This window comes from Pseudoliparis swirei, chromosome 18 (genome assembly GCF_029220125.1).
Source record: "Pseudoliparis swirei isolate HS2019 ecotype Mariana Trench chromosome 18, NWPU_hadal_v1, whole genome shotgun sequence".
Classification (NCBI taxonomy): Eukaryota; Metazoa; Chordata; class Actinopteri; order Perciformes; family Liparidae; genus Pseudoliparis; species Pseudoliparis swirei.
The window spans coordinates 28,491,909-28,504,508 of record NC_079405.1 but is presented as its reverse complement, the minus strand read 5'-3'; the positions used below and the strand labels follow the sequence as shown (position 1 = coordinate 28,504,508).

Here is a 12,600-nt window from a genome sequence, read left to right as displayed (position 1 = left end):
GTGTATGTGTGTGTGCCTCACAACGTCACGTGTGTGCAGTCCTCCCGCGTTATTTCTTTATTCATGGTTGTCAGGAATGATAACTCGTGACGGCCAGCAGGGGGCGTCGCTGCACCCAGACGCCTCCTTTCATGCCCTGTATCGATTCTTCGTCTTTATTTCCACTTCTAATAAAATAGCAATCATGTACTGCCACTACTCTGATGTATTTACTAACATGTGGGTAATCTGCATTGTTTAAACAAAGCAGTTGAAACAAAGAAATATATATATTTAATATATATATTCTTGGAATTCCCACTCAAGCACAGAGCTATAGGGAATTGTAAATAAAAAGTCCAATGAGCAGAAGGCTGGGCACTATCAGAGACCCTCATCATGACGTCACAGCAACACTGACTATTACATGGCAGTTTTACAATGAAATACACACATGTGTGTGTGTTATATATTCAATAGACACAGAATAGAAAGGGCAACGGGGTTGCAACAAAAATAATATTGTATTTGCATTTAAAGTTATCATCCAACCCAAAACATCTGCTCCTCTTGTGATGAACATGATGCACTGCCCACTTAAGGAGATGAAGATGTGAGTTTATTCAGAACCCAACATCTTAACATTTATGTTAGTATACATCATGACACGCGTCCTGCACCTGTTGCCACTGTGAATAATGTTCTCATAAGTTAGCATGTTATTAAAATAACGGAGGGCTTCCCCCATGATGGCTATTTAAGGAGAGCCTGCAACACAAACATTGGCCTCCAGCCCTGCTCTGTGCCCTCCTCCTCCTCCTCTACATGTGTTCTCTTCTTCTTCTTCTCTTTTCTAAATAAGGCAGCCTTATCGTAGTTCCTGTCATCCCCCCCCCCCCCCCCCCATCCAAAACATCCCAACGCTGCGCGTGCATTCTTCTCCCTTGTATGGAGAAGCGGCCTGGGTCCTGCGTGTCTCCAGACGGGACGGGTCCGCCCTCCCCATTGGCCGGGAGGGGACCGAAGGGGGCGTGGCCTTATTCTTTAAACAAACTTTGCAGGAGGACTGGCTGCTTCCTCCTCTTCGCACTGCTGTGTTGGACCGAGACAAAAGGAGCGCGCGATACTTCCAGAGACTGCTACCTGAAGCCGAAGGTGAGAACCAAAAGCTCATTTTAACCTCCGTGGTGCGTTCAAGGTGTCAGGGAAAAATTATGTTTGATGTGTTTTTATTTCCATGTGTGAAGAGCTCAGGATTAGGTTACACACCGGGCTGAGTTACAAGCATTTAACATGAAGAGAGACGTTTAATTCACCTTTAGACGTGTGTGTTAATGTGTGTATGTGTGTTAATGTGTGAGTGTGTGTGTGTTAATGTGTGTGTGTGTGTGTGTGTGTGTGTGTGTGTGTTAGTGTTAGTGTGTGTGTCGTCTTCTTCCATCTCATCACTATACGGCGCATTACACAGGAATGTCTGAATGCAGGTGACCCATTTAGATCTCATCCACACACGCACACACACACACACACACACACACACACACACACACACACACACACACACACAGGAGCCTCTGATGTTGTTTGTTTTTGGCATTCCTGACCGTTGGAGTTTCAGTATTGAGTCGTGGTGACCTGCGAGGAGAGAAGGATGACTGTAGTGTGTGTGTGTGTGTGTGTGTACATGTGTGTGTGGGTACGTGTGTGTGTGTGTGTTCGTGCTGGCTGAAGGGACAGAGGAGCTTTGTGTTCCCGCTGGATGAAAGTTAACTCCTCACACAGGTTGGAGGCATCAGGTTAACTCTGTTTGTGTGTGTGTATATGTATATGTGTATATATGTATATGTGTGTGTGCAAGTGTGTGTGTGTATGTAAATATATATTTATATATGTGTGTGTGTGTGTGCAAATGTGTGTGTATATATATGTGTATACTTGTGAGTGTATATATGTGTATACTTGTGTGTGTATATATATATGTGTGTATTTGTGAGTGTGTGTGTAACGTGTCTTCACTCTGGAGGAGAGAGAGACATGTCTATTTACATAGATATGTAAATATATATTTACATATATATGTAAACATATATATACATATATATATTTATATATATATATGTATATAAATGTAAATATATATATTGACACATATATATATACTGTGTATATATATATATATACACAGTCACACTCTCTCACACACACACACACACTCACTCATACACTCATATACACACACATACACATACACAGTCATACTCTCTCTTACACACACACTCATACACACACACACACACACACACAGAGCAGCTCCTGAGTGCGGCTCTAGTCGTGTGTCGGCTGCTTGGAGGAGACGTTCACGCCCGTCGCCATGACGACAGCTGGAGACGGGGACATGCTGTAACATTTAAAAGTCCCTGATGGAGCCTTATTATTATAATACAAGCTCTGTTTTCTGAACCCAGACCCGGACCCAGATCCCAGACCCAGACCCCAGACCCGGACGCCACCATGTCGAGCAAGCGCGCCAAGGGGAAGACCACGAAGAAGCGCCCCCAGCGGGCGACCTCCAACGTGTTCGCCATGTTCGACCAGTCCCAGATCCAAGAGTTCAAGGAGGCGTTCAACATGATCGACCAGAACCGAGACGGCTTCATCGACAAGGAGGACCTGCACGACATGCTGGCCTCGCTGGGTACGCCGCTGCTGAGGCCCCGCCCCCTAGTCAGGGAGATCACACTCACATGTATATATGTGTATATATATACACATGTATATATACACATAGATACATGTATGTATATATATATTTATAAATATATATTTTTTAATATATATGTCTACATATATATATATATATACATATATAAATATACACATATATATAAATATATATATATTTAATATATATATGTAGACATATATAAATATATATTTATACACATATAATATACACAGTATTTTTTAAATATATATTTGTAGGCATGTATAAATATATATTTATATATATATATAAATATACACACAGACATATATATATATATATACATATATATACACATGTTCTGGCCTCAGGTAAGAACCCGTCTGACGAGTACCTGGAGGCCATGATGAGCGAGGCCCCGGGGCCCATCAACTTCACCATGTTCCTCACGATGTTCGGGGAGCGGCTCAACGGCACCGACCCGGAGGACGTGATCCGCAACGCCTTCGCCTGCTTCGACGAGGAGGGCTCAGGTGAGTCCCCCCCCCCCCCCCCCCGTGGTGTCTGGAGCCTAACGGGGGTCTGTGTCCTCCAGGTGTGCTCCACGAGGACCACCTGAGGGAGCTGCTGACCACCATGGGCGACCGCTTCTCGGACGAGGAGGTGGACGAGCTGTTCCGAGAGGCGCCGATCGACGGCAAGGGCAACTTCAACTACGCCGAGTTCACGCGCATCCTGAAGCACGGCGCCAAGGACAAGGACGACGAGTAGGGGACCCCCACCGGGGACCCCCAAAGCCAGAGGCCAGACCCCCACAGAGTACCCCCAAAGCCAGAGGCCAGACCCCCACAGAGTACCCCCAAAGCCAGAGGCCAGACCCCCACAGAGTACCCCCAAAGCCAGTGGCCAGACCCCCACAGAGTACCCCCAAAGCCAGAGGCCAGACCCCCACAGAGTACCCCCAAAGCCAGAGGCCAGACCCCCACAGAGTACCCCAAAGCCAGAGGCCAGACCCCACAGAGTACCCCAAAGCCAGTGGCCAGACCCCACAGAGTACCCCAAAGCCAGAGGCCAGACCCCACAGGGACCCCAAAGCCAGAGGCCAGACCCCCACCGGGTACCCCCAAATCCAGAGGCCAGACCCCCACCGGGAACCCCCAAAGCCAGAGGCCAGACCCCCACTGGGGACCCCCAAAGCCAGAGGCCAGACCCCCACAGAGTACCCCCAAAGCCAGAGGCCAGACCCCCACAGAGTACCCCCAAAGCCAGAGGCCAGACCCCCACAGAGTACCCCCAAAGCCAGAGGCCAGACACCCACAGAGTACCCCAAAGCCAGAGGCCAGACCCCACAGAGTACCCCAAAGCCAGAGGCCAGACCCCACTGGGACCCCAAAGCCAGAGGCCAGACCCCACCGGGTACCCCCAAATCCAGAGGCCAGACCCCCAAGCCAGAGGCAGACCCCCTGGGGACTGGGGACCCCCAAAGCCAGAGGCCAGACCCCCACAGAGTACCCCCAAAGCCAGAGGCCAGACCCCCAAAGCCAGAGACCAGACCCCCACAGAGTACCCCCAAAGCCAGACCCCCACTGGGGCCCCCCAAGACAGACCCCCACCGGGTACCCCCAAAGCCAGAGGCCAGACCCCCACAGAGTACCCCCAAAGCCAGAGGCCAGACCCCCACAGAGTACCCCCAAAGCCAGACCTTCAGACCCCACAGCCAGAGGCCAGGACCCCCCCCCCCAAGTCATTCAGATGTATAAACGTGTTTCTTTAACTCGGGATACATTTTGGGATTCATAGAAATATTTTGTATTGTTACCATAACAGGTTAAAGTGTCTTCACGGACTGAGGTGTGTGTGTGTGTGTCACACAGCTGTGTTTACCTCTTACCAGCCAATCAGATGCCACCCCTGCACCTCGTCTGTATCGTTTGTTTCCCCATGATCAATAATAAATAAATGAGCATTCTGCTCCGTGAACTGGTCCCTGAACGCATCGTTGAAGCTCAGGTGAGTTTGACTTCAGGTTTGAATAATAATTCAAGTTTATTATTCTTTAAATAAGCATTTACTTACTCACGTGGATTCAATCTTTGCTTTTGGATATTTTCGAATTATTTTGCACAGCGACTAGTTATTAAAAACAGTTTGAGATGTACGTGTGACCATGAACGCACCAACTTTATATTTAACGTTAACAAATAAATGGTCATCGTACTCAAACTAACTTGTGTTGATTACCCACCCAGAGATTCAGATATATGATAAATCCTGATGCACATGATGACATCATCATTAATGTTTAATTGATCCTCAGAGGAAAATAATTACAGCATGAAAGTAGAAGTTTGAATGTTGCGCAACACCAGGATCCTTCTGTGAAAACGTCAAAAAAATAAATTTTAATTTTTCTCAATTAAATGAAACACAAGACTTGAGAAGCGTTCATGAAAAACTGAACTTTTATTTCTTTGAAATGCTTATACAAAAAAAACACACATTTAAAGTTTAAGGCATATATTGCACAGACTATTGGAGAAGTTTTTAATATAAAAAGGGGCTATTCCCTCAGTCGTGGGTTTAAGGCACAGCAGCCCGGCTCGCTGCCAACGGTCGGTCATGATTCACGAACATGAGCTGGGAAAAATCTCAAAGCATTCTGGCTGGAAGAGAAAAAAAAAACTACAGTTCTGAGATAAAGTATATGCCGATAAACATGAAGAGAAAAAAAAAAGAACAGGACTGAAAATATGTACATGCGTCATCACGTCGTCTAAAAATCACAAATATAAACATCGCTATAAAAAAATAAAAAAAAGCCGAATCTTCAGCCCGCCGTTTCCAGTTAATCTCAACTGATGGAAGGTGTCGTCACAGCGATGCAGGACGAACAATAAAAATATCACTTTAATACTTAGTATTCTACATGTGACCCAAGTCTGTGTAAATTGAGGTATAAATGCAGTCGAGTTCCTGTAACTGAAGGAAAACAAGTAAAAACACTTCCACAGCGACGTGGGAATAAGAGGCGCTGGCTGGGGGTCGGGGGTCAGGTGACCGGTCACATGACCCCCGGCCCCCGCGCACGAGACAATCCTGCTACGGTATTATTCACACGGGACCTTTTCCACCGTTAAAAAAAGGACGCCCAATATATATATATGTTGTTGTTGATGCGAAGACAGTTTCATGGAAACTACAGCTCTGTGAGTGATGAGCAACTCTAGAGAAACCATTTCTAAACACAGGTGGGAAGCATCCGGGAATAACGGGAACAATAAAAAAGTTCAGAACAAATTAAACGCGTCAGCTTTCAGTTCCAGACACTGAACGCATCGTTTCACCGGCGAGGCGTTCGGGTTTTGAAAAAAACACAACGAAAAAACTCATAATGCCCAAAAGATAATGGCTCGGGACGATGCGTTCAGGCCCCAAACGAGAGCATCCGACATTTAAAGTGTTTCTTTGCATCAGACGAGAGAGAAAAAAGAAAAAGCCGGTAAAAGGCTTTTCAGCTGCGGCGCTCGGCGCCGTAGGACCGCCTCGCTTCACTCAAATGGATTTCTGTAACAGATCCAGCCCCTCCCCCCACCCCTCCTCCTCTTCCTCAACATCAATCCCTGAAACACCCGGCGGAGGCAACAGAACCGCCGCTTCACAAAGACACATGTGGCGCTGGAGGGCGCCGCGAAGAGGTCCGAGATGACAATGAAGCTCCGAAGCTATAAAAAAGGCAGGAGGGGGGAGGAGGAGGAGGGGGGGGCACATCGAGTCATTCACTCGCTGCAGGACAATCAATTCCCCTTCTGGTGTCATTTCCAAAGGGAGAAAGAAAAAGAAGTGGAAAGAGTAAAAATGCATTCTGAGAGGTTGTTGTTGTTGTTTCTGAGCGTGGAGAGAAGAAACAACCTGTTCCCGTCCTCTTCGCTCCTCCTGGAGCTGCGTGTGCTACATTCATTGAAGTCTCGTCCTGCTACTGAAGTCTCGTCGGCTTCGTACAATTACGGGATTTGTTTTCCTCGCACCGCGTTTTATAAAATGTAGAAAGACACACAAAAAAAACCTCTGCGCTGAGGAATGTTTCCTTTAAGATACGACGTAGAAAAAAGTAAATAAAAAGTAATAAAAGGGTTCTCACCAGCCGGCGCCTCGGAGGACACAAACCATGAAGCCTCTCGCGCCGCTCTGCAGGCTGAGTGACGGGAAGGGGGCGGGGCTTGTGATGAAGATACATTCTCCTATGTACAGCGTTGTCCAGCAGCAGGAATGTCTGGCTTCTCCAACCCCACACACACACATGTATATATATGTGTGTATATGTATGTGTGTGTGTGTGTGTGTGTGTTCCAGCCCCTAGTTCACCGCTTCGCTCACGGTGTGCAGGCTGTGCTGCGGACCCCACACCGCGGGGATGGGGGTCTTCACCCCTTGGAGAGAACCGGGCTGCACCATGCTCCAAACGCTGGGCACCACGGCAGAACTCCTGCTGGTGGAGGAGGAGGAAGAGGAGGGCTGAAGGGGAGCAGTGAGGCCCAGAAGAGGCATCATCGGCGGCGTAGAGGAGGACATCTGGGCCGCGGCGGCCAGAGGAGCCGGAGTCGACGTGCGGACCGGGCCGTGGACCGGCGCCGGAGACGACGGCACGCGGGCCGGGAAGATGGGCGACATGTGGAACGGCCGGTAGAGCGAGATCGCCCTGGCGTTCGGGAAAGAAGAGGCGACGGCCGGCGGCGGAGCGGGCGCCACAGTCCGGGGGTGAGCGGCGCCGGCGGGACTCGTGGCTGGGACGAGCGGCGCCGGGCCGACGGCGGCTGGTTTCAAGAGGTGGGCGGCGGCGAGCTGAGGCGGGCTGGCGTCCGTCTCCACGGGGCTCCAGAGGACTTTGTTCATCAGGAGAGGAGAAAGCCTCGGCGCCGGGACCGGCACGGAGGCCGCCAGGGACCGGAGGGGCAGCGGATCCTTCCCCGCCGTCACGGCCATGGCCGTCTCCATCAGGCGCTGCACCCGGGTCGGGTCCATGACCTGCTGGCCGTCCTCTGGCGGCGGCGTGGCGCCCGAGTCGCCGTACTCGGCCGGCTCGGTCTTCACGGCGCCGGCGGCGGGTCCGCTCTCTCTCTTCAGGTTCTCCTGCTCCGCCGCCCGCTGCAGCGCCGCGTCCACCAGGAGCCGCAGGTCGCTGAAGTCCTGGGCGGGGAGCAGCTCGGGGGGCGTCGGCGGCGGCGTGTTGAAGAGGCCGGCGCTGGCGGCCATCGGCGTGGCGGCGCCGGCGAGACAAACGGTGCCCGCCCCCTGCTCCTCCGCCTCCCTCAGCAGACTCTGGGTGTCCAGCCTCATCAGCGCCTGGACCGAGCCGCCCTTCCCCGGGTAGCCGGCGCCGGTCAGGATGGCGGTCGCCGTGCTGCCGAGGAGGACGAGGTCCAGCGTCGGGGCGGCGCGGATCACGGACGGCCGCTGCTGAGACGAGCCGGCGGCGGCGGAGGAGGAGGAGGTGCTCTCAGGTGAGCTGGCTCCGCCCCCGTGGGTCGCGGCGTGGACGTCGCTTTTCCCGCCGACCTTGCGGGAGATGGTGAACTTGGTGGGGTCCTTGCCGTCCTTGCGGAGCAGGTCCGGCAGCAGGCGGCGCCGGGCGTTGATGAACCAGTTACAGATCTGAGAGGAAGAGGAAGAAGCGTCACGGAGACACAAACGTTATACTTTAATAACAATAAAAAGCTTTTCAGTCAGATTCAGCATCGCAAACACAGAAATAAAATATATCTCTAATAATTATCATGATTTATTGTGTCTGTATTTTTATTAAACTATTCTTATATCCATTTTAACGTTATTCCATTATTTAATGAAAATTAATTGAACATTTTTGAATGAAAAGGTAAATGTTATTTCACAAGTTTCAACAAAGTGACCCTAATTTCTTTTTAAATGCCCTGGATGTCCCCCCCCCCCCCCCAAAAAAGTCAGACAGCTATACTTTGACCGGTTTCTTTTGGAGGGCCTCAATTTTTATTAAAGACTTTATTTTTTAATGAGCCGGATCCATAACTCTCCCGTTCAGAAAGCTCTCGCCAAGATGCATTCGAGAGCTTGAAAAAAAGAAAAGTACTACGACCTGTGACTTTAAAGACCCCCCCCCCCCCCACACACGAGGCCTGACTGGCGCCCCCTAGTGGCGGGGCCTCCCCCACACACACACCACGAGATGCCCTCCTCCAGACAGCTGGCAATGATGAAGGTCCGAGCCTCAAACACGCCGCGTGAACCACAGAGAAGCCGGAAAAGCATTCCAGCTGCCTGACTACACGCCGCCGATCTGTGATCAGCCTTCTCTTAATGCACGAGAGCGTCGAGGGGGCGGGGGGAGGGAGGAGGAAGAGGAAACGTCTACTTCTGACGCAGAGGAGTGAAGACGGGACGGCTGGGACCGCCTCGGGAGCCGCGTGTAAACGCCGTCAGGTTGTCCTGCCGTCACGGCGGCGGTAAAGAGGGGAGAAGAAGTTCTGCCCCTTTCTAAATGATTAGTATTTATTCAGACGTGCCGGCTGTGATCTGCCCTCCATGCGACAAGACGAGTAATAATGTAATGACGTGCCGCCAATAACAAACAGTGAAATAAATGATATTCAGCTGCTCACCTGCAGCACGGAGAGGTGGGTCTGGCCCGACAGGCTCAGCTTCTCCTGCTCCGACGGGTAGGCGTTGAAGCGGTGCTCGTACAGCCAGCTGCGCAGTGTCTGCACCGCCTCCTTCGGCAGGTTGCCGCGGCGACGCCGCTTCCCGAAGAGACCCCCCCTCCCCGACAGGTCGAGCGGGGAGCCGCCGCCGCCGCCGCCGTCGTCGCTGTCCGACACGGCGGAGGAGTTCTGCTCCTGGTCCGGCCGGTGCTCCTCTTCCAGAGCTGAGGAGGAGGAAGGCACATGTGTTGTTATTGTTGTTGTTGTTATTGTTTTTGTCTGGACCGGCTGCAGAAACATTTAGACTTTGCACACAACTCAAGCTACTTTAAACCCAATTTAAAAAGCGAGGAAACAAATCCAATCCACGTCCTTTTGGGGGGCTTGGACTCTGTTTGGGGGGCAGTGTGTGTGTGTGTGTGTGTGTGTGTGTGTGTGTTGGCCACCAGAGAGAATCTCCCCTCAAAATGGAGCATGCCTGATCCCAGGGGTGGGCCCCAGAATGCAGTGCTGTGTCCTGTGGGTGAAACCCGACCCCCGGGCAGCGCCGGCCTCACAAAGCAGATTGTGTGCATCAACATCACAGAGGCAGCAGCCAGGAGCCCGTCGAGGGCCGAGGGCCACCTCCTCTTCAGCTCGTCTTCAGCTCGTCACACGCCGGCCCTCAACGACCGGCAGCGCACGCTAAGCTTTTCAATTCGGCATTCCTCGGCAACAACGGGTGCTTTAAAAAAAAACCACGTTAGGGAAGTGGGGGTTAAATTAAAAAACACATTTAATGTTTCAGTTTGTTAGAGTCCCCGAGAAAAAACTGAGGGAGATCTTCATTTAAATGGTTTAAAAGGAACAGATTTTACCAAATAATAATTATGTGCAACAACATGTGTTTACGTGTGAAACTAAACATCAAATCACTTTAAAACGTGGTTTTAAGTTAATAAGTTAGGAAATATGAGTTACTTAAAAAATACACATTTAGTGCATTTCAGTTTGTTAGATTCCTGGAACAAAAACAGAGAGAACTCTGGATTTAAATGGTTTAACGGAACAGATGTTTCATTTGCGCTACCAAATAATAATTATGAACAACATGTGTTTACGTGTGTCGTCCAACTGTGGAATTAATCATAAAAATCACTTTAAAACGTGGTTTTAAGTTAATAAGTTAGGAAAGATGAGTTACTTAAAAAAATAAAGTGTATTTCATGTAGTGAGATTACCCGACACGTGATGTGAGAGAGCTCTGGATTTAAATGTTTTAATGGAGGTGATTTGTAATTTGTGGTAGCAACAAATTAATAAAGATTAACAACATCAAACATTAAAGTCGGGTGAGTGTGTTGTCCGATGTGAAGGTCAGGGTTCCCAACATGGCTCCTTACAGTAAACATCACTTTAAAATGTGATTTTACACACATGTCAACAAAAATCAAGATTTTAGTCGAATTGTGTAAATATATTTGTGAAGAACAACAACAACGCCACAGTTGGTTAAACATTAGATGAGTAGCATAGGATGAAACTATGAAACATGGCACTAAACATTACTTTAAAATTTGATTTTAAACACATTTGTCAACAAAGAAAGATTTTAAACACATTTGTGAAACAAATCTGAATTTTGAGTCATATCGACCAAACTCTGGAGTAACATCTGAATACAAGTCGAAATCAGCTTAAAGAACATCGATCAGCCGCGTCGGGCTTTGACGCCTCGCGCCGACCACAAAGTTGCGTTGCTCCTCCCGAGGACGCGTCGCCTCCTCTCCGCCACATTGTGTCACATCGGCGGCTCCTCGCGCATCTCTCCCGCTACAAAGAGAGCCGCGGTGGCCGAAACTTCTTCCCCAGACACTTTGAATCTGACCGTCACGAACACCAACTTCCCTCCGCTTTGTCTGAGTGGTGACGTCACGACACACACACACACACTAAATAAGAGTTTAAAACCCTCTTTCTGGAGTAGCGCCGACATGTAACCGAGCTACTCGGTGAATTCGCCATCTGGAGCGCACAAAGGGGGCCGGCGCGGCGCAGCCTCCCGCATGTCACGCCGCCAGATGGACACCATGCCCGCCTCCACACACACAACTAGCCTCCTAGCCTCCGAACCTGGAGCAACAACAGCACACACACACACACACACACACAAAGCCCCGCACACCCGGCGCAGAACCCACACGGCGGCGGCGGGCACGCGGACCAGGCACTACTTTGTGTCTGGTAGCGACGCGCATGGCGCCGCGGAGCGAACAACACGATGCCGGACGCCGCTCACCTCGTTTGAACGCTTTCATTCTTTGTTGATGCCTCGCGCTGGAAACACGCAGCTGTCCCCAAAGTGTGCTCGCGGTACAAAGCGTGCCCTCGACGGCTGACGCACACACACACGCAAGGGGGACTTTTCTTCCCAAAAGAAGCCGAAGGTGTTGCGCTTCTTTCTGTGTTCTTCCTCTCGTGTCTCCGCCGACTCAAACGCGTCGCTTTGGGGGTTCAGAGGCACGTTGCGGCGGCTGAGTCTCCATCGCGGGTCTCGCGCTCCAAAAACCGAGAGCACCGTGTTGTGTTGTTGTTGTCGGTGTTGTCTCCGGCTCCTCTTCTCTCTACCTGCACGCAGAGCAGCGCCAGCTTTCTTTTCTATTTTTTTTGTCTCGTTTTTTCTTTTCTTTTCCCAATCTTGACAGTCGCTGCTGAAATGATCCCGCCTCCACCGACAGCTGTCGGCCAATCGCGGGCCTCCCTCGCGCGCCTCCGGGTGCTCAAGCCGTTAGCCAATCAGCGCGCTCCTCCAGACAGCAGACGGGCTGCGCGTAACCGTGAGTGACGGGAGGACGTTTCATTCAAAGCGCCGCGCCGCCGCGCTTAGAAACAATGTAGCGTTTTCTCTTCTGTTTAACGTCGATGTAAGTCCCACTTTTTGTGCGCGTGCACGCAGCTCTTTGAGGGGGGAAACCGCCGCGGGTTCGATTCCCTCCTCCCACCCCGCGAGCGGGAGACGGCGACACGGGCTGCTGGTTCTTTTTTCTCTCTTTTTTTTCTTTTTCTTACGTCACGTTGAACCCAAAATGTTCCGGTTACATAAATCAGAAAAAAATCGTGCAAAGAGCGTCGAACCGGGAGCGCGCGGGACCGGCTCGGAACGCAACCGGGCTCAAGTTCTGTGGATCATGGCGACGGTGGTTCGGTTTCTCCGGGAGATCCCAAAGGAGCGGGAGCAGCTCCGAAAAACACACATAAACAGAATGT

The 12,600-nt window shown here is 50.5% G+C and overlaps 2 protein-coding genes across 3 annotated transcripts; one reads left to right on the top strand and one right to left on the bottom strand.

Annotated features, from left to right (window-relative positions):
• Positions 1-1,045: 1,045 nt before the first annotated feature.
• On the top strand, positions 1,046-3,479 carry myl9b (myosin, light chain 9b, regulatory). Its single transcript, XM_056437241.1, has 4 exons — positions 1,046-1,134; positions 2,445-2,674; positions 3,055-3,216; positions 3,279-3,479. The coding sequence occupies exons 2-4, from the start codon at positions 2,491-2,493 to the stop codon at positions 3,452-3,454; spliced, it is 522 nt and encodes a 173-aa protein (XP_056293216.1). The 5' UTR covers positions 1,046-1,134; positions 2,445-2,490; the 3' UTR covers positions 3,455-3,479.
• A 1,643-nt stretch (positions 3,480-5,122) lies between these two features.
• Positions 5,123-11,997, bottom strand: LOC130208887 (calphotin). Of its 2 annotated transcripts, XM_056438279.1 has the most exons (3): positions 11,633-11,997; positions 9,316-9,578; positions 5,123-8,332 (listed from the first exon to the last, which is right to left on the bottom strand). In XM_056438279.1, exons 1-3 carry the CDS (start codon positions 11,649-11,651, stop codon positions 7,037-7,039), a joined length of 1,578 nt encoding a protein of 525 aa, XP_056294254.1. In that variant the 5' UTR covers positions 11,652-11,997; the 3' UTR covers positions 5,123-7,036. The 2 variants fall into 2 exon arrangements, with proteins under 2 accessions (XP_056294254.1, XP_056294253.1); XM_056438278.1 differs by lacking the exon at positions 11,633-11,997 and having other exon boundaries at positions 9,316-11,598.
• Positions 11,998-12,600: the final 603 nt, after the last annotated feature.